Source organism: Oncorhynchus nerka, linkage group LG28, assembly GCF_034236695.1.
Source record: "Oncorhynchus nerka isolate Pitt River linkage group LG28, Oner_Uvic_2.0, whole genome shotgun sequence".
Taxonomy (NCBI): Eukaryota; Metazoa; Chordata; class Actinopteri; order Salmoniformes; family Salmonidae; genus Oncorhynchus; species Oncorhynchus nerka.
This window is the reverse complement of record NC_088423.1, coordinates 76,183,194-76,205,633: the sequence shown is the minus strand read 5'-3', so window position 1 is coordinate 76,205,633 and position 22,440 is coordinate 76,183,194. Positions and strand designations below refer to the sequence as shown.

Below are 22,440 nucleotides of genomic sequence, written 5' to 3'. Positions count from 1 at the left end.
CAACGAGATAAAGTGCAATGTACAATAAATAGAGTGGTTTAATGTATGACTTTGGAGCAGGGCCCGCGGAATCACTGCTTTAGATAAAGTGTGTTATATATATACATATCACTGTAGTGCACGTAGGCTAATCTCCGCCTGGTTGGAACACATAGTTCATTACTGAATGACTTCCATGTAACCACTGCTTAATAGAGCAGCCTATTTGAGGGGATGCTGATTTCATAGGACCTCGTAGGAAGTACATGTTTACTTGTCTTATGTAACGAATGTTCTACATAATCGAGTGTATACACCTGATGTAGTGGGGAATGTTGTAGCCTATATTTTCTCCCCAAAAATAACTTTCAATTGACACGTGATTCATACGGAATATGGCTATTCCCCTGCCAATGTATCCATACTCTCGTTCTAAAACAAATGCACCATACCTTATACATACATTGGAATATTATTCTTTCCAATAAATAGTCTCTTGCGAAATGGTCTAATTTTGCTTCTGCTGTGAATGATTCTTTCAGATGAAGCAGTTTAGTTAGGAGAACGGTGCTTCAATGTCCCCAAAAGGTGGCACTGTTGAGTTTTACAACGGCAGATGTACGTCTGCTCTCCACAAATCCTTTGTAATTTTATTTCACAGAACATCAGCGCGGAATCGTATGTATTCCTGTATTCTGTCACATATCAATACTGTATGAGCCAACGCTGTTGTTCATGTAACTAAGATGATTGTAAAGCTGCTTATGCATTTTGGTTATAGGCTACTGGTAGATTTGACCACTTCGAATTTCAAATAACACGAACTGTGAAAACGTGTGCATAACCATCCCCCAATATTTGCACATCATAAATCATGAATACTATGTTTTGATACTTTTGAAACTAATATAAATCTTACAACCATACAAAAGCGTTATTACGCATTTATTTTATGACAGCAACTAATAATATATATTATCACTTCAATAACTTCATCATTTGCATATTGTAATTTACATTTGGATATTAAAATGTTACCAATACCACTTGCAACACTAAATCGAACCATAATGTGCACACAGCCTACCCTCCTTTCCCCACCATGAGCCCAGTGAGAGAATTTAATGGTTATGTTTTTATCCAAATGGTAGAACAAATGACCATTAAATGAATATGCCTAAAATGGAGAGGCGAAAGAGTTAAGAGGTTGAGTTGCAGCTGACAGTCAGCTGATAGCCTTTGACAGTTGAGAAAAGTTTTGTTTCTGTACTAATATGTTAATTAGCCCATAGATTGTGCGAGCCCATTGGCTCTTCGTCCGAGTCAATTTCCCATTTCCAATCTGACGTCAGGGCTGCTATAAAACTCTGCAATGCTTTTAAACTCATCTGCTGTGTGATCCTTCTAAAAAATCGCCTACAAGTGAGAGGCAACATTTACCCCTCTCCTTCGACATTTCACCCTCTCCGCTTTACGCAATGTAGGCCTATCCATGAAGAAACTGTAAAGTGTTAAATGTTAAAAATACCAATTCGCCGAATTTCTCGTGCTGAAAGAGGACTCCGCAACTCGCGAGCGCGGCTCTGGTGCGTCTGTGCAGTAGACTCTGAAAAGAAAACTATTAATTTACAGCTGGGAGCTCGTTGCTGCAAAAAGGACATTGAAAACCAATTTTTTCACTTTAAGACAAATACGTTTAAAAAGCAAACTGGCTCACGTTCTTCCAAACCAACCCAGTTTGACAGCTGCTCTTCACCCCCTTTGGAGGACTGTCGGCAGCAAGAGGATGGCATCAGAACTGGCAATGAGCAACTCCGACCTGCCCACCAGTCCCCTGGCCATGGAATATGTTAATGACTTCGATCTGATGAAGTTTGAAGTGAAAAAGGAGCCGGTGGAGCCCGATCGTAACATCAGCCAGTGCAGCCGCCTTATTGCCGGGGGATCCTTGTCTTCCACACCGATGAGCACGCCTTGCAGCTCGGTGCCCCCTTCTCCAAGCTTCTCGTCGCCCAGTCCGGGGTCGGGGAGCGAACAGAAGGCACACTTGGAGGATTTCTACTGGATGTCCGGTTATCAACCGCAGTTGAATCCGGAGGCGCTGGGCTTCAGCCCCGAAGACGCAGTTGAGGCGCTGATCAACAACAGTCACCAGCTCCAGTCCTTCGATGGCTATGCTAGAGGGCAGCAGTTTGCCGGCGGAGCCGGAGGAGGAGGCACCATGGGCGGGGAAGAGATGGGCTCTGCCGCGGCGGTGGTGTCCGCAGTTATCGCCGCTGCAGCAGCCCAGAACGGGGGTCCCCACCACCACCATCACCACCACAACGGCGGCCACCATCACCAATCACCCGGTGTCTCGTCCAACGGCAGCTCCGGAGGAAACCACCCACACATGGGACATTTGGACGACCGGTTTTCGGACGACCAGCTGGTGGGCATGTCGGTGCGGGAGCTCAACCGGCAGCTACGGGGAGTCAGCAAGGAAGAAGTGATCCGGCTGAAACAGAAGAGGAGGACCCTAAAGAACAGAGGCTATGCGCAGTCCTGCCGCTACAAGCGGGTGCAGCAGCGGCACGTCCTGGAGGGCGAGAAGACGCAGCTCGTCCAGCAAGTCGACCACCTCAAGGCGGAGATCTCCAGGCTGGCCCGGGAGAGGGACGCATACAAAGAAAAATATGAGAAGCTCATCAGCAACGGCTTCAGAGAAAATGGATCCAGCAGTGACAACAACCCTTCCTCCCCGGAGTTTTTCATGTGAGTGTCGACATTATCATGAAAACTGAGTTTGTCAGTTCCCTCATTAAAAAGTTTTCATTGTGATTTTTTTTGTAATGGGGCTTACTAGACGAAGAAAACAAATTAACATACTTTTTTTCGGTTTGATTTTTTTTGACAACAGGGGTTTGCTCAAGTCTGAGTTTTGGGGCTTGAAATAGAAAGATGGAACTTTGTCATAATTGTCCTTCATTTTGGAGTAGAAACTGAAACCTGCCATCATCTTTTTTTTTGCTACCATACTTATTATTTGATGCATATTTTTGTCAAGCTCCTTTTCAACGTTGTTCATTTGACTTGCGGTGTTTTAAATATGAACTATCATCTATTATTTTTCGAAGTTGTTTTAACTTTACAATGTTGCTGTATACTATGTGTGCATGCAAGCACTAAGTATACCCCTTGGAAGTCCATCGACTTGCCTTTTTCACCTTTCGACTTTGAAATCCGTGTACAAATACAAATACCGGTCAAAAACTGCATCCATCTACAGTAAGAAGACGTTTTTGGCCTTTTTCCCTTTCTGTTTTTGTTCTGCCAAACTCGGAGGACTGCGAGCCTACCATTTTACCCCACCTCATCTCATGCGTTATGCTTGCTATTTTGTGTTAAGCAACAAACAGACTATTACTCATAATGAACTATATCCATTATTTTAAAAGAGATATGTTATTGAACTGGCCTGCATGCTGGACATGTACGGGTTTTCTTTTCCTTTTGTGCTTGAAAATGTACTTTTATCGGATGACTCCAGCATGGCATTCATACTTGTTTTATGACCTGATCACTTTTTTGGGACAGCAACAAAAAAGTGACGACTCTTATACCACCCCCTTTCCGTGTATTTCAACTGTGTTGAATGGTACAACTAAGCGCCCATTTCTATACAGTGAACAACAACTATACAGTTGTTCGGCGGGGATCCATGTAGCGAGGGAGCAAAAAGGACCTCAACTATTCTAAAAATGAATTACCTATCCCTATATGGGACTAAACGGTATGTTGCTTAAAAGCAGTTTGTTTATTTAAAAAGAAATACCCCATCCCTGTGCATTTGACAACTCTGGAAGGCTATGGATTATAATTGAAGTATATGTAGACCTACAGTAGTTGTTACACTCTGTAAGTCTAAAAGAAAACATGGATGTGCTACAAGTTGACATTTAAAGAAGAATGTGATGTAGATTATTAGGATCATTTAGCTGTAGGTTTCATAAAGTCCTGTGCACTAAATAGTTTTCCTGTCATTGGGTAGGGGAGGTTGGGGCGGCTCCAATTGATACAATTTAACAGTATTGTTTCCATGCATAAGCAGCGCTTTTTGCAGCATGTTCTTCCAGTTTAAGCAGTAGTTTGACAGCTGTAGTAGTGTTTGTCTTCACCTACCACTCACTGTATTTTAAACCAAAGTATTAAATAAGGAGAAACTTCAGCCCTAAGTCAGCGTGAACCCTGCATTTTGATAATGTATTTTGGACTGAATTGCACTAAAAGGTAGTCTGCAATATATCACAGAATGGGAACTCTATGAAGCTAATTCAAAAACGCAGACAGATACATTTTGGCTTTGCTGGATAACTTAATTTTAATAGTTTGTTGTCAACCAGTACTAGATTATTTTTGGCTCAGACAAACTCATTATTTACAAGGCAATAATATTATTATAATCAATAATGTCTGGACATTGTTAAATAGACAGGGATTGACACCCTACTTGTACAAAATGGGGGGATACCATTCATCAATAAACCTTTCAGATATATGTTAATTCAACTTTCCTCTTATATATTTTGCTGTGCAAAATTATTTCCCTCACTAACCATATTATGTGATGTTCATATGTGCTCTTTTTGTTCATTTCTTACAATTAAATGAAATGCAATAAATGTATGTAATCGGCCTTTCATTAAGCTTCTCCGTTTTCTCTTGAGATAGACCTGCAGAGATAATGATGGAATGTGGATTTCACAAACAAACCCAGAGTAGTTCATGTTACTGGGAATAGACACGAGGAGTTACATTTGGGGGATTGACTTGATTTACGCTACATGTGAATTGGTATCCATCCGTTTTCGACAAATTTTCCTGAAACTGTTCTAGTCTGTGGGATTTGTCTTCATCTGTGCAGATGGATGGAGGCATGACACATGCCAGATAATCACATCAGTAACAATTTGGTTGTCTAGGTTGCAACCCTGTCTAATCTTAGCCTCATTCAAAACCTCAAACAACATCTTAAATGTGGAACAAAATTTAACTTCGAAAATACATAGACGTTGTATTTTTGTTAGAGATAAAAATCCATTTGGAAGTGATGAACCTTAACATTTCTGTGAGCATCTTTACAGGTCAGTAGTAATGGTATTACTACAAAGTTATTCATGTTTTATTTAAAAAGAAAGGTGTGAGATAGACAGTCTCGTTACTAATTAGACTTTGTTTCACTGTTCAATATTTATTTGAACTAAATACCATTTCATGTAAAAAAATTATAATAATCCCTCAAATTGAATAAACAAAATGAAAGGTATATTTGAGGTAAGAGTCAATGATATCTGCCATGGATCAAGCCCCCTGGGTATGTATTTACATTCCATACTTCTTTTCAATATCAATCTATCATTCATGTCATAGGATGTAAAGCTTAGTACAATGCCAGTAGCATACATATGTGTGTGCATTGTACATTATGATTACACGTTTTATTAAAACTGAAGTAATGCATTTCATCCTCAATTTGAATGATTCATAACAAGGCGAGCTTACTTTTTGTTGTGCTTTCATGCAAAACTAACATTTTTGGACATTTATGATTTTGGGAACATCTGGACTTGTTGTAGTTCCACATGTTAGTGGGGCAGTGGAAATATGTCCTTGCATTCATGTGTGTGTGTGTGTGTGTGTGTGCAAATGTCTATGTTTATATGCCAAATCCGTGCCTGTATGTGTGTGTGACTATTTTTGTGAGACTATACTTGTATGTTCCTGTGTTTCTATAGCTATCTATGTGTGTGTGTGTGTGTGTATGTGTGTATGTGTCCATTCTGCAACAGCCCAATCCCTATCTACCCCTTTTCACTGTTCTCTCCTCCCTGTCCTCCTCCCCCTTGCATTTGGCCTAGAACAGAGAACAGACCATGCTCCGAAAGACAGGGGTACACCCAGCAGGCGAAGAGGGCTCTGTCGTGCATGTGATGAGCCAGCGCGATGCATAATAAGTCACCGGGGTAGGCGTGGGCAGATGAGGCACAGTAGCGCTTCTCCCAACCCGCTGTTGGTTTGGCGTTTACCTTATGACCTTTGAGACCTCTTCTGAGGATGGATCTTAATCTTAGTGTCCCCGAGGGGACAGTAACTGAAGACCCCTCTTAATGTGTTTGTCATGTCAAACTGTCCAAGAGACTTGTGTAGGAAAATGAAGGAGGGCGTTTTGTTTTTGTGTTCTACAACAATTGGTTAATAAGGACAGAAATGTGACGCTGTGAATAAGACAGCATTTCAGGGATTCAATCTCACTCTTTCTTTCCTTTTCATTTTTAGCAGCACACCAATGCAGCAATGTGCACATTATTAGAGGTGAATGGAAGGTTTTGTGTGTGTCTGTATGTGCGAGTGTGTGCATGTATACTCTGAACATGGATGAGCGGGGGTGTGAGCGGGGGTGTGAGCGGGGGTGAGGTCATCTTATCATAACATTTAAATCACCTTTATAGTGGTTTTTGTCTCTTCTCTTGATAAGGGACAGTTCCAAATGTACTGGGGTGGGAGGTTGGTGTTGTGTAACTTTTTGTTTTACTTTGGGGAGGGTTGTGTGATTATTTTTTTTGTTGGGCACAGGAGGGTAGTGCATTTTTCGGTGGTTTACATTCCCCATTTTGCAGGTTTTACTACATCATTTCTTCCATATAGCCACATTTCCTCACCTTCTTGCACCCCCACTATAAAGGTGTTTTGGTACTTCCCTTATGCACTACGCTTTTCTGCACGCTGACTATACAGTCAACGCTATCCTGCCCGCTGTCCATAGTGACAGTAGTGGTAGGTGGATCGTTTGTCCAGATCTGCAATAGGTTAACTAGCAATCATACCACACATCAAGTCATTGATATCTGCACCACTTTTCTCCAGAAATACACAAGAACATAGAGGGATAGCTGATAGTCAGCGGAGAGGACAGGTGCATCATTGTACATTAAAGAACACTATAGACATGAGACACCCAGTAAAAAATATCCCCTATTTATCTTGTTTAGGCCATACAGATTTAATTGACTATATAACAGACAGCCCCTCCACATTTCTCAGAATAGTAATTTAAAAAAAATGTGATTCAATTAATTCATATTAAACTATTCTTTATAAATGATTATTTTGACAAATTGAATGATGTGCGTCGCCATTGTAGTAGTAGTAGAAGGAGTTTGGTTAAATTGCGGTGAATCAAATTATGTGAATCAAAATAATTTGTGAATCGCAAACAATAAAAGAAGAAAATGCAGCTGTATCCTTCCTTTCTAATTGTGTTGCTGCAAAACACATTATGTAGATCATTTAAGTTGATTTGGATATTCAATTATCGGGCATTGCAACTCAATAGATGCTATTAGTCAGCCTGAAGTTAACACTTCTTAAAGTAAGAGATACTGATTTTACAGAACATTAGGGACACCTGCTCTTTCCGTGACGTAGACTGACCAGGTGAACCGGGGTGACAGCTATGATCCCTTATTGATGTCATCTGTTAAATTCACTTGAATCAGTGTAGATGAGAGGGAGAAGACGGTTTAAAGACAACTGAGACACGGATTGTGTGTGTGTGCAATTCAGAGGGTGAATGGGCAAGACAAAATATTGAAGTGTCTTTGAACGGAGTATGTAGGTGCACCGGTTTGACTGTGTCAAGAACTGTAACACTGCTGGGTTTTTCACGCTCAACAGTTTCCCTGATTCCTGTTATACTGTCACAATCCTCAGTATATAAGCCGGGATGAGAGTGGCAGGTAGCCTCGCAGTTAAGAGCGTTGGACCAGTAATCGAGCAGTTGCTGGTTTGAATCTCGAGCTGACTAATTGCTCAGGATAAGAGTGACTGCCACTATTCTTACCAAGTGAGTTGGCACGATGCATAGGGTATACCAGTGACCTGGTTTCACATCCTTGTCCTGCCGTTTGGTTCACTGGTCTCAGAAGTGGGACGTGCTAGGGGACTGAGTAGTCGAAGCACAGGGAGGTGCCTTAAAGTACAGAGGGGGCAGTGTAGAAAACCTTGGTATAACTAGGCAAGTCAGTTAAGAACAATTTCTTATTTTCAGTGACAGCCTAGGAACAGTGGGTTAACTGCCTTGTTCAGGGGCGGAACGACAGATTTTTACCTTGTCAGCTCGGGGATTTGATCTTGCAACCTTTCGGTTACTAGTCCAACGCTCTAACCACTAGGCTACCTGCCACCACAGTAGGGTGTTTGTCTTTCACGCCAGTGACCCGAGTTGTATTCCCTTCCCCACTGTTCGCTACAATACCAAAAGCCTGAAATCACTTTGTGAGGTCCCTAGGTGTTGTACAAAGGTTGTTTGGTATTATTTCAAGGGCTACAACTTTAATTAGATTTTTTTTATTAGGATTTTCTTTTTAATCACTGCCTTGCCTCACTTTATAAATAAATAGATCTGTTATACAGTTAATTACATGTGTATGGCCTTAGGGACAATACAATTATCCTACCTAGACGAGCTTACAACACCACAATGCAATTCATATTTGCATTATTGTTTTCAAGTGAGTACAATTCTACGCTAGGCTGTAAACTGCAGTGAAAGTGTGATTTCAATAACAGCCAAAAGCCCTGTGATTTGAACTTTTCATTTGGATCAGTTGTGTGTCTCGACAGATGATAAGGTCTAGAAAGGCACAGTACAGGACAGTCTGGCTGGATTTTTACGTCTGATATCGATGCGCTGTCTGTTGCCGATCATCATTCTCCCAGGTCGTTCTATATAGTGTAACGACATAGGCCTATGCTCCCAGCAGGCCCAGTTATTCAGCAAAGCTCAACACACGTTCTGCCTATTTTCCCGATTCAAGCGGCTATTCCTTGACCTACAACCTAACGTGTCATTGTAGCATAAATATTTGTTATTTCACTTTTAAAATGTATTACCTTTTATGGGTGGCATAAACACAACCAGTCACAATGTTTTAATCTGATTAGGCTACTTCAAAAGTCTCCTGTAGGCTACCTGCGCACATTCATCCACCCCACTCTAATATAATACCAGCCTCCAAGCCATGATGAAGCGCTCAAAGTCGGTACTAGGTATGTAATTATGAATTGCTCATGGGTTGTGTGTGGTGCATTGGCACAGAAACTTGATAGTGGAAAATGGTTGCATGTATTTAAAATAATTATAAATATAGCATCAAAATGTTGAAAATCAGATTTCCCCCTAGCTGATCATTGTCTGCAGCCGGCTCTGATCGTAGTGTAATGAAACAGGCAGGGAGAGGGAGCTCATCTGTGGTGGTCAGAGAAACCTCAACCTTCTGGCCTGTTGCCCTGCGTGGCATTGACTGTGCCACAGTACCATGCTGAAGTGGGCAAGTCGATTTCAACATTTATCATTACAGGATTGCTACAGTTATTGTTATTTGTGGTGGTAGTCATTGTTTTAGAGAGAATTGTATGAGGGGGGTGTGCATTTTTTTTTTTACAGTATAAGGGGAGGGTTATGTGAAAATATTGTTAATTTTGGGGAGGGGGGGGTGTGCTTTTTTTTTTTACAGTATAAGGGGAGGGTTATGTGAAAATATTGTTAATTTTGGGGAGGGGGGGTGCATATTTTTTTGACACCTCCAGTTTAAATTCATGATCATCTCACATTGATGAAACAATTTGCATTGTGTCTCCTCATAGTAGTATCTGCTAAAATGCAGTATGATCACTGTTAAACATATACAAATGAGTTAAGTGAAATTAAAATAACAGAATCATTGCATTTCTTCATTGATAGAAAAACGGAAGCATCCACACTAACATAGCCGCCTGATCTCGCGAGCTTACATGAATGTTCATGAGATCAGGCGGCGTGCGAGGCTACCCCTAACAAGCTTCTTCATTAATTCACCCAGATAACCTCCAATGTGCAAGTGATGATGTGTTGCCCTATTACACAGACGAAGAGCCTCTTTAATTCCTTCACTCCGATGGTTATGTGTGAGGAGGAGGATGGTGTGTGCTGCTTCTGCTGTGGTGGCTGTTGTGCCCAGAGCGAGGGCCGAGAGGGGGGCGATGGAGGGGTAGAGAGAGGGGGGGACTGAGACAATAGTTGAAGCCGGGGCTGAATTAAATGATTTTGCTGATGATTAATAGCGGAGTGGGCCAGCGGCTCCTGCGATGTAGAGATGATAAATTGTGAGTGCGGCTCTCTGCAGCTGTGCCAGGCCTGTGTCTTAGCATGCACACACCACGCAATTTACAGCCAAGCCCCTCTCCTGCTTACTTAGGACAAACTACTCAATTTATCTAATTACATACGTGTTTGATCCCCGGCCATGGAGATGCCATGTATTGATATATTTAATATTAGCCACACAAAACAACTAATAATTATTTGCATAATTCTGGGAGGATATTATTTGGCTTTTTGCGTCTCTCTCTCTCTCTCTCTCTCTCTCTCTCTCTCTCTCTCTCTCTCTCTGTGTCTGTGTGAGAGAGAGTGACAGTCTTCACAGTGTCTTCACTGCCAGATATCAATCAGTCCTAGCCTCCCCCCCACCCAACACACACACACTTTCTCTCTCTGTAATTGATTGTTCTTTTAGAATCGAATCAGATGTAGTGAGGATTAGTCCTCAGCTGTTGTTTTTTGAATCATGTGATGGCCATCATCCATAATTAATTATTTTAATCTTTGTTTTTATATTCTTTGATTTAACCACAATATATAGAAATTTGGCACATTTGATTGAGGACTGACAGATAAGTGATAGCTGCTGTTGCTAATTTCCCCTTGCTACAGTGCATGGTTATCTGAGTGATGGTTCTATCTGCTCTCACAGAGGTGTTCATTTGGAGCGATGCAACGCGTTGATGCTTGCCGCCTAAGGAAGTGGGGGGTGGACAGGGCGGGGTGTTCGCTCAGGGAGCAACAAGCCTATTGACGGATCCTAAAATAGGTAGGCAGGGGTCCCGAATCCTCCACGGGCTCAAAAAGGGGCCCAGGAGAGGAACTCAGGAGAGGATTTGAGCGTGCGGGTATGTGTGTGCGTTTGTTCGTGAGTGTGTGTGTGTGTGTGTGTGTACATTTGTCCATGCATGTGTCTCTGTCTGTGTGTCAGGCTGTCTTTCAGAGGATGTATGGAGGTCAAAAGTGAGAGCGCACAGGGCCATACACAAAGTCATTAGAGTAATCCCTAACCCAGGGGAACACACTCATTTCCTCTTCATAGAGAGACAGCTCCGTGTGTGAGATACACACAGCTAACGCTCTACATTATTACTGACTGAATAATATATACTGCCATCATAGCAGCCACTTAGCTCCAGACTGTATACAGAGAGCTCAACACTCACTGCAGTTTTACCGGTCTCCAAATGTGTGCTTGTGTGTTCCAAAGAGTGTAAGAGAGTTTTGCTTCAGCTTGTCCGGTTAAGTCACTTATGTGTGTATGAGTAAGCACAGTATGTGTGTATGTGTCATTATTGGTGTGTTCATTAGAGAATCAGGGACTGGTGACAAACCTCTCCTCTGTCACAATATTCCCACTCTGTGTAAGTGTTCTCGTCCTCCTCTCCTGAGGAGGAGTAGCGAGAAGGATCGGAGGACCAATGCGCAGCCTGGTAAGTGTCCATAATGTTTTTAAATAAAGGCAATAGAACACTCGAACAAAACAACAAACGATGACGTGAATATACAGAACCGAAAACAGTACCGTGTGGACCAAACACTCACACGGAAAACAAACAGAGGATAGATCTTGTGTGTGTGTGATTATGAGAGAGATAAATCTTGTAGTGTGGGTTTGTGTTGGTCTGCGCAGGTGTTATGACTTTTCACCTCTGAACATCTTAGGTTATCTATGCGTCTGTGTGTGTGTGTGAAGGTGCAGAGACAGGGTGCAAACACACACAAACACACACATACACACACATACACACAAGGACAGAAGGTAGAGTGAGGAGGGCAGACAGGAAACGTGGGGTTGGCGTGCTAACCTGGATTCTCTCTGGGCCAAACAGAGTCCAATGAATAATAGAACACACAGCTTTTGTTTATGCTTTATTTAGACAGCTTAAGACGACCTACCTTCTAACAGGTAAAGGCCGTCAACTCTATCCTTGACAAGAACAACCCAGGAGGGTAGACCTAATTGTTTGGATAAAACAGACTCCCCAAATCAGACTTTTTATTCAATAACCATGACAGTAAAAATGTGCTTTACAAGCATTATTCATGTTAAATGAAATAAAACAATACTGTATTGGAAAATATTTATTTGATCCTTTCACAGACTGAATGGTGAGGCCTATCCCCTCCCTGCTAACCTTCTTATAGGGCCTGCCCAGGTCGGTAGAGGACGCTGGGAGAAAACAGGAAACGGCAACATTACTCACCTCCTATCCTCTCTGAGAAGAAAAGCTTTCTCCCTCCTTCAGGGGGAAACGTGCATCAGGGATCAATTAAGATGCGCGTATTTTACTGGGAAATATTCCTCTCATTTTATCTTCTTTGGAGGCAGCAGAAAGTCGAAACATTGTGCTTGAAATAGATGTTTGAGAGGGAATAGGCATGTGACTCATTAGAGAGTTGTCCTTGAGAGTGGCTGGCTGCAGGTTATGTTGATAATGAAGTGTAGCCGTACTCTGAGGGGTCATTTTATACGTCTGCAAATGGAGCCTTAGCAAAGGGACTGGGACTTAAATGAATCCAACACCAGCTCCCTGAGGTCCGGTGGCACAGAGGATGGCAGGACAGAGACAGAAAGAAAGCGAGAGCAGCAGACTTCTACTTTAAAATACTTTCTATTTTTTCCCCCCGATTGACATCTGCTTTTCATTCTAGAAAAAAATCTCACTCAGAAAAAAATCTTTAACAACATTTTTTATGGTATTTAAATCAAAATAACTCTGATGATATGAATGTGCTAATTACTCCGGTTGAAGTAATTCTCTCAAACGTCTGAAAAATCTATACATTTTTTTGTAAGCACTCCAAGCCAAAGTAGCCTAGCACCTCCCTATTCTCATGAGTTATTGCAATTCATTTTGGAGGCTGAATGTATGCATCTGTGTATATGCTCCTGTGTGAGTCAGAAGCATAAACCAATTATTGCCAAATAAACTGTACACCAATATGAATTTAGGAAGTTATAATATTAACTCTTACCACCTGGTTCTAGAAGGTTGCAGGGAATCATATTAACTAAATAAATAGCACTTCTAAATAGAAGGTCCTTGAACGTACCCATCTGCTTCTTCAGAGAAGTTAGGGGCTAGTTTGGGCTGCGTTCAGGCATAACGTATCTGCATCTCTCTGATAAACGTTTACACGTGCAGTGATTTAGACGGGCTGACTTTATGTCCTGCTGTGCTCTCTACATCAGCAGACTGCGTCACCGCTGTTTTCCTGGAGTTTGGCAGAGCTCAGTAAAATTGAGTTATGTGGCATTTATTTGAAAACCCAATAATTTCAGATTTTCTCCACTGCAGTGTGAAGATGAAGTATTTCTTAGACTGTCATTTTTCCACCACTTCTATGGGTGTGTGTACAGTTATTTTATAGCAAATGTTACCACTGCTTATTCAGCTGTTTCAATTATAGATGGTTTGTATAAAAGCATAAAAATGTAAATAAATATGAATAATGATTTTTACAGAATAAATAAATAAATATTTTTTTCATCCTCTACGATGCGGAGTGATACCACTCAGACTTTTCACACTAACTCTACTGATTTGATATGCACATACACACACTCATGCACACACACACACCACACCACCTCGCTGCATGTCAAACGGACATTGATCTCTTAACCAAGCAAGGTGACCTCCACTCCTCCCAGAGCTTCCATCTCTCTTTCTCTCCTCTCTATTTCCTCCCCATCTCATTCCTACAATGTCTGTCTGTCTGTCTGTCTGTCTGTCTGTCTGTCTGTCTGTCTGTCTGTCTGTCTGTCTGTCTGTCTGTCTGTCTGTCTGTCTGTCTGTCTGTCTGTCTGTCTGTCTGTCTGTCTGTCTCTCTGTCTGTCTGCCTGCCTGTCTGTCTGTCTGCCTGTCTGTCTGGGCCCAGCCAATGAGGGTTTAGAGTGATGCTAGGTCCATACCCAGCCAGTGAGGGCTCAGAGTGATGCTAGTTCCATACCCAGCCAGTGAGGGCTCAGAGTGATGCTTGGTCCAGACCCTGCCAGTGAGGGCTCAGAGTGATGCTAGGTCCAGACCCAGCCAGTGAGGGCTCAGAGTGATGCTAGGTCCAGACCCAGTCGGTGAGGGCTCAGAGTGATGCTTGGTCCAGACCCTGCCAGTGAGGGCTCAGAGTGATGCTGGGTCCAGACCCAGCCAGTGAGGGCTCAGAGTGATGCTAGGTCCAGACCCAGCCAGTGAGGGCTCAGAGTGATGCTAGGTCCAGACCCAGCCACTGAGGGCTCAGAGTGATGCTAGGTCCAGACCCAGTCAGTCAGGGCTCAGAGTGATGCTAGGTCCAGACCCAGCCAGTGAGTGATGCTAGTTCCATACCCAGCCAGTGAGGGTTTAGAGTGATGCTAGTTCCATACCCAGTCAGTGAGGGCTCAGAGTGATGCTAGGTCCATACCCAGCCAGTGAGGTCTCAGAGTGATGCTAGGTCCATACCCAGCCAGTGAGGGTTTAGAGTGATGCTAGTTCCATACCCAGTCAGTGAGGGCTCAGAGTGATGCTAGGTTCCAGACCCAGCCAGTGAGTGATGCTAGTTCCAGACCCAGTCAGTCAGGGCTCAGAGTGATGCTTGGTCCAGACCCAGCCAGTGAGTGATGCTAGTTCCATACCCAGCCAGTGAGGGTTTAGAGTGATGCTAGTTCCATACCCAGTCAGTGAGGGCTCAGAGTGATGCTAGGTTCCAGACCCAGCCAGTGAGTGATGCTAGTTCCATACCCAGCCAGTGAGGGCTCAGAGTGATGCTAGTTCCATACCCAGCCAGTGAGGGCTCAGAGTGATGCTTGGTCCAGACCCAGTCGGTGAGGGCTCAGAGTGATGCTTGGTCCAGACCCAGCCAGTGAGGGCTCAGAGTGATGCTTGGTCCAGACCCAGCCGGTGAGGGCTCAGAGTGATGCTTGGTCCAGACCCAGCTAGTGAGGGCTCAGAGTGATGCTAGGTCCAGACCCAGCCAGTGAGGGCTCAGAGTGATGCTTGGTCCAGACCCAGCCAGTGAGGGCTCAGAGTGATGCTAGGTTCCAGACCCAGCCAGTGAGTGATGCTAGTTCCATACCCAGCCAGTGAGGGCTCAGAGTGATGCTAGGTGCAGACCCAGCCAGTGAGGGCTCAGAGTGATGCTTGGTCCAGACCCAGTCGGTGAGGGCTCAGAGTGATGCTTGGTCCAGACCCAGCCAGTGAGGGCTCAGAGTGATGCTTGGTCCAGACCCAGCCAGTGAGGGCTCAGAGTGATGCTTGGTCCAGACCCAGCTAGTGAGGGCTCAGAGTGATGCTAGGTCCAGACCCAGCCAGTGAGGGCTCAGAGTGATGCTTGGTTCAGACCCAGCCAGTGAGGGCTCAGAGTGATGCTTGGTCCAGACCCAGTCGGTGAGGGCTCAGAGTGATGCAAGTTCCATACCAAGCCAGTGAGGGCTCAGAGTGATTCTTGGTCCAGACCCAGCCAGTGAGGTCTCAGAGTGATGCTAGGTCCAGACCCAGTCAGTGAGGGCTCAGAGTGATGCTGGTCCAGACCCAGCCAGTGAGGGCTGGGCTGTCGACCTCTCCAATGGTACCAGGAGCCAAGTCACCATCATGAGCATGGGGCTGGATACTACTGTATATGTTTGTGCATCTCACTTTCACATTCTCTCTGTGTGTGTGTTTGTGTTTGTGTAGGTGTCTGCATTAGTACACCATATGCTGTTGGGCCTTTAGATACCCAGCTGAGTTGACTGAAAACTCACCAGCTGCGTATGTGAAGATTCCAGCAGAGTTTGTGTGTGTGTGTGTGTGTGTCCACGTTGGCATGCATGTATGTGTATATGTTTGCAAATCAATGTGCAGTTAATATGATTTGTGATATTTATATATTCATATTCAGGGTTAATAATGACTCTATTCATTACTGTTGGCTTTGTCATTTGATTTGGTCTTTCACTTCCCTCTCTGTCATAGACATTTCTCTGGGTATTTCTGTCATATCGGATGAATATGTTTAGATGCCTGGAGACTGGATACACAGAGTCTATTGGAGTGCAAATGTTCTTCCCTTTCCTCCACATCAAATCTTGTCTACAGTAAGCTACCGTATGGATTGTACTGCGTAGCCGAGGTGAGAACGCAACCTGCTCAATGTGAGTGTGTGTGTGTGTGTATTCATGGTGTGTGTTTTGATGGGGTCTTCTGCTATCTGCATTTTCAGGTCATCCAGAAAATTCCTCCATCTGTGATCGAGAGCCTCGCCCCTCCCTGCCCTTGGCCTTGATGTCTGAGGTAAAACACATCTCTCTTTCTCTCTCTCTCTTTTTTATTCATGTGGTGTTGAAAATTATTATTATTGACCATATAATTATTATTACCATCATAATTAATTTTAAATGTTGACACTTTTATAGTCGCAAAACCAGTGTTTTTAAATGAATCAGTTTAATTTAATGAATTGTTTTTCCAATTTCCACTATCAACAAAATTTGAAACCTAATGCAATTGAACGTGTATTACACTGAACGACCCAGTCTATACTGTATGTTATCCTAACATAATGTGTGGTTCTCTGAAGGGTCCATTACAGCTATGCAATAGTGTTTGTCATTCTTTATTCATGAATCTGATGCCGCCACCATGTTACCTCTACAACGTGTCTCTCAATACATTTCTCCATCTCATCACTTTATGATGTTCATGGAGCAGTACTCCAGCATGTTCCTGTCCCATCCTCACTCTTAATGTACATCTCGGAAATATATGGGCCATGCTGGAAACATAAACCTGTCTTATGGAGACCAGAGAGAATCCTCTCTGTCTATCTGCCAGAACAACACACTTATCCAAGCTCCTGGGTTCGATGGCACTTTCTGTTATATTGAACCTGTAGCAACACCCAGAGTAGGGTTTTTATACAAAAGGGATCCGACTAAAGAACATTTCTGCAGTCGTCTGTAATCGATGCACAGAGATGAAGGGAAACTGAGGCCAATGTTTATCACAAAACCAATTGTTTCTGTAATGGCTTCGCTGATTGTGCCGCGCCGAAACCCATCGACTAATCTGTTAGGAGGGACGCTCCGTTCAGCATGAGGCTTGAGCTGCTCTGTCTATGTGGGTGCCTACTGTGACAGAGAAGACATGCTAGTGTGTGTGTGAGTGAAACAGTGTTTTAAGGACTGTGTATTGACATTTTTATTTGGTGGTTTGTTCCGTGTTTACATTCAGCTGTACTGATCATATCCCGTTCCATCATAAAAGGAGTCACTAATAGCCCCTAAACCCTCCATACCCCAATATGGTACACTATACATTACAACCCCCCTCATACCCCCAACCATCTCCCCGAAACGTCTATGTTCCCTCTGCAGGCAGCTGCTCCTCATGCCCCCCCAAGCAGCTGCTCCTCATGCCCCCCCAAGCAGCTTCTCCTCATGCCCCCCAGGCAGCTGCTCCTCATGCCCCCAAGCAGCTGCTCCTCATGCCCCCCAGGCATCTGCTCCTCATGCCCCCAGGCAGCTGCTCCTCATGCCCCCCAGGCAGCTGCTCCTCATGCCCCCCCGGCAGCTGCTCCTCATGCACCCCCAGGCAGCTGCTCCTCATGCCCCCAGGCAGCTGCTCCTCATGCCCCCCAGGCAGCTGCTCCTCATGCCTCCCCAGGCAGCTGCTCCTCATGCCCCCAGGCAGCTGCTCCTCATGCCTCCCCAGGCAGCTGCTCCTCATGCCCCCCAGGCAGCTGCTCCTCATGCCCCCCCAGGCAGCTGCTCCTCATGCCCCCCCAGGCAGCTGCTCCTCATGCCTCCCCAGGCAGCTGCTCCTCATGCCCCCCAGGCAGCTGCTCCTCATGCCTCCCCAGGCAGCTGCTCCTCATGCCCCCCCAGGCAGCTCCTGTTGGAAATCCCTCTCATCCCCCTGATCCCCAGTCTGTGTCCGGGGATCAGTGACTCTACTCAGCCCTCAGTCACTGGGCTTACCCTGTCAACAGGACCAGTAACAGTACACTGCCTGGTGCTCCCCTAAATGGAACTCTACTCAGACCGAAGGAGTGATTTGTTATGACTGAGTTACAGATGGTTAACACACTGCACAAGCAGAGAAAGACACATACAGTGAGTGGACAAAACATTAGGTACAGGATTGGGTATATGTGCCATTCAGAAGGGGAATGGGCAAGACAAAATATTTAAGTGTCTTTGAAAAGGGTATGGCAGTAGGTGCAAGGTGCAGCGGTTTGAGTGTCTCAATTAACTGCAACATTGCTGGGTTTTTCATGCTCAACCGTTTCCCGTGTTTATCAAGAATGGTCGAACACCCAAAGGACATCCAGCCAACTTGACACAACTGTGGGAAGCATTGGAGTGAAAATGGGCCAGCATCCCTGTGGAACGCATTTGACACCTTGTGGAGTCCATGCCCCGATGAATTGAGGATGTTCTGAGGACAAAAGCGGGTGCAACTCAATATTGGGAAGGTGTTCCTAATGTTTATACACTCAGTAATATATAAACATAATTTATTTGTGAAAAGTATTCAGAAATATCACTTTTCCAAAATAGCCTGAAATGGGATGGCACATTCTGTGGTCTCTATCTCTATACGTTATACTGCTAGATCGAGACATTCCATTATGGCCTTTAGTGTGTCCAGTGTTATTTCCCTGATTGTCTCTAAGTGGGGCCTGGGATCAGTAGCTGGCCTGTCTCCAGTTCCACTTTACTTCAGCAAAAAGAGAGAGCGTGAGACTGAGGGAGGACAAAAGGCATCAGGGGAGACAAGGACAAATCATCTTTAGATGAAGTGTTTTAAGTGCTCCTCTTCTCCTCCCATGTCACCTCTGCTCACCTGCACAGGATATAAACAACACCATGTCAGAGAACGGACTGTTGGCGAGGGAAAGTGGAAAACCATGAGGGTGTCCATCTTACTCGCCACCATGGTGTCAAAACGTCGTACCGTAACCTGACTACCTGCCAAACGTCTTACAGCTCGGCTTGGCCCAGTCCGGTCGCTGGCCGACAGTCATCTTAGTTTCTGTCTCTCCTTAGACGACGCCGGCTAGGCAGTGTCTTTGTTTTATGCAAATCCATGCATATGAGAAGGGATGGGGGGAGCAGGGGAGTGCGATGAGCAGTCTGGCCACGTAGCTCCAGGAGGACAGGCTGAGTGATGGAAACAAAGAGCCAGGGTCTGAGTGTCCTTGCCTGGGGAAAGAGAGTCCTGACTCTGGCTGGAGCGGGCCAGCCATCACCAGCCACCAAAACACAGGTGTCACCATCTGAGCCTCAGACACGACCGAGAGAGTGAAAGAATAGTTAGGACAACAATGTATTTCATATATATACTGTATATATACTGTATATACAGTATATATATATTTTATTTAGGGAAAAAAAATGATGCCTTTCGTGAACTAACACTCGCACTTTCATTCCTATATTTTTATTTTATTTGTATTACTAGCTCTGACTTTGCAGGTAGCTACTTTATTGAGGACAAATGTACTTACTGTGGCTGTGATATGTGGCTGTCCCTCCTTGATACCTTAAGGTGAAGGCACGACCTGTAATTCACTCTGGATAAGAGCGTCTGCTGAATGACTAAACTGTCAAACTGTACAAGTAATACATACTGGAGGAATGGTGGAATAAGGGCTACTGTGTCTGTGTGAGGAGAGGGGTCATGGCTGAGACGAGTATGTCCTTTTTACCAACAGATGTTCTACTGTGTCTGTGTGAGGAGAGGGGTCATGGCTGAGACGAGTATGTCCTTTTTACCAACAGATGTTCTACTGTGTCTGTGTGAGAAGAGGGGTCATGGCACAGACGAGTATGTCCTTTTTACCAACAGATGTTCTAGTGTGTCTGTGTGAGGAGAGGGGTCATGGCACAGACGAGTATGTCCTTTTTACCAACAGATGTTCTAGTGTGTCTGTGTGAGGAGAGGGGTCATGGCTGAGACGAGTATGTCCTTTTTACCAACAGATGTTCTACTGTGTCTGTGTGAGGAGAGGGGTCATGGCTGAGACGAGTATGTCCTTTTTACCAACAGATGTTCTAGTGTGTCTGTGTGTGTGTGTGTGTTCAGACCTGACTGGGAGGACGGCAGGCAGGCACCTTACCCTAGTGGTGGCCCTGGCAGAGGGGGACTGGAGTTCAACACCCAGCAGGGGGAAAGAGACCCAGAATCTGCTGACAAGGACAAAGTGACAGGTGTGTGTGTGTGTCTTTCCGTGTATGTGTGTGTGCATGCACTCCCATGCTTATGAGTTGAGGGCTGAGGAGGATGAAGAGGCTGCCTTATGTGCCATTGAGTGTGTGTTGTCAGATGTGGGGCAGGGTCTAACGGACAGGGAGGGCCACCACCCGTGGCTGTGTGACCGTTTGACAGCCACACACAGCACCCCTTTCACAAAGACACCCATCTCACGATCACCACAGAGTGTGTGTGTGTGTGTGTGTGTGTGTGTGTGTGTGTGTGTGTGTGTGTGTGTGTGTGTGTGTGTGTGTGTGTGTGTGTGTGTGTGTGTGTGTGTGTGTGGATGTTGTCCATGCCTGTTTACATGTGTGTGTGTATGACACAACACCATCCTCTCACCCTCACCACTTCTCTCTAGCTGCTCAGTAGTACTCCCCCCCTCCCCTCTTCTGTAACAGAGCGGTCACTCTATTTCTAGTTGCCATACAGGATGTTGGCCTCCCTAGACGAGGGAGGGCAGATGAAATCCATCCAGATTGACCTGTCACACGGAAGAGGGGAAAGTGATGGAGGGAGGTGGGAGAGGGGGTAGAGAGGCGGGGGAAGGTAGAGGAGAGGATGAGAGCAGAGCAGGGGTATGAAAACAATCCCTCCAACCCCTTTCGCTACACACGGGTCAACAGTTGAGGGTGATTTATTTGCATCAGGACCGGAACGACATGTTCCCCCCCCACTCCACAAACTCTATCCACCCCAACCCCCCACTCTCTCTCCTCTCTCTCTCCCTCTCTCTCTCTCTCTCTCTCTCTCTCTCCTCTCTCTCTCTCCCTCTCTCTCTCCCTCTCCCTCTCCCTCTCTCTCTCCCTCTCCCTCTCTCTCTCCCTCTCTCTCTCTCTATCTCTCTATCTCTCTCTCACCCTCTTTTATCCTCCACCTGCCTCTCAGAAAGGAGTGAGAAACTGGAGAAGTGTGCAGTAGGAGTGAGTCTATATTTAGCGTGGATAACCGAAGACACTGTGGTCTGGCTTTAAGGTTAAAAATATAGATCTCCATGTACAGCCAGCTGGGTACAGTAGACGTCACCCACGGTCAGGCCCCATGAATCATGATGACGTTCCCCCTCGGCCAAGCCTGGCCCAGCCTTGGGCTCTGGGTCCTGTTATAGGCTCTGTGGTCCTCTTTAGTCTCTACATCATAGACTGAGAAACGTATCTTAGACCCTTGTCTTCCGTCCAGAGTTTTATAATAGGCTCCGGGTATCTCTAGACCTTTATCTCGGCCAGAGAGAGCAGGGCATAGGAGACTGTACTCAGTGACATTAGAGACAGAACAGGTTTGACAAAGGGTTAAGAATGTTAGCAGTGTGGCACATACAGTGTACATACAGTGTACAAAAGGAACAACTTCCTAATATTGAGTTGCAACCCCTTTTGCCCTCAGAACAGACTCAATTCATTGGGGCTTTGGACTCTACATGGTGTCGAAAGCGTTCCACAGGGATGACTTCAATGGTTCCCACAGTTGTGTCAAGTTGGCTGGATGTCCTTTGGGTGGTGGATCATTCTTGATACACACGGGAAACTGTTGAGTATGAAAACTCCAGCAGTGTTGCAGTTCCTGGCACCTACTACCATACCCCGTTCAAAGGCACTTCTATATTTTGTCTTGCCCATTCACCCTTTGAATGGCTCACACACACAATCATGTCTCAAGGCTTAAAAATCATTCTTTAACCTGTCTCCTCCCCTTCATCTACACTGATTGAAGTGGATTTAATAGATGACACCAATAAGGGAGCACAACTTTCACCTGGATTCACCTGGTCAGTCTATGTCATGGAAAGAGCAGGTGTTCCTAATGTTTTGTATAGTCACTGTATATCTTTCTACTGTAAATAGAGGCAGAGGCAAAGAACAAGGGAGTACTGTTCAGTACCACCAGGGTTTCTGCTTCCCCCTCCTCTAAGCTGGACTGGGCTTGGTTGTGAAGTGGTGCTAGATTCCCCTCCTCTAAGCTGGACTGGGCTTGGTTGTGAGGTGGTGCTAGATTTAGCCCAGGGCGTATGGGCATAGCTACACTTTGCTAATTATTTTCCTGTTGCATAATTCTCAACATGGCACTCCTCTC

The 22,440-nt window shown here is 44.9% G+C and overlaps 1 protein-coding gene across 1 annotated transcript in view; it reads left to right on the top strand.

Annotated features, from left to right (window-relative positions):
- The first annotated feature begins 1,356 nt into the window (after window positions 1-1,356).
- The window catches only part of LOC115113677 (transcription factor Maf-like), a 160,249-nt gene continuing 139,165 nt past the window's right edge, over window positions 1,357-22,440 (top strand). The window contains exons 1-2 of the mRNA XM_065013125.1: window positions 1,357-2,733; window positions 16,337-16,407. Coding sequence (XP_064869197.1) covers window positions 1,766-2,733; window positions 16,337-16,364 — 996 coding nt within the window. The 5' untranslated portion in view covers window positions 1,357-1,765 and the 3' untranslated portion in view covers window positions 16,365-16,407. The remainder of the gene's footprint in view (window positions 2,734-16,336; window positions 16,408-22,440) is intronic.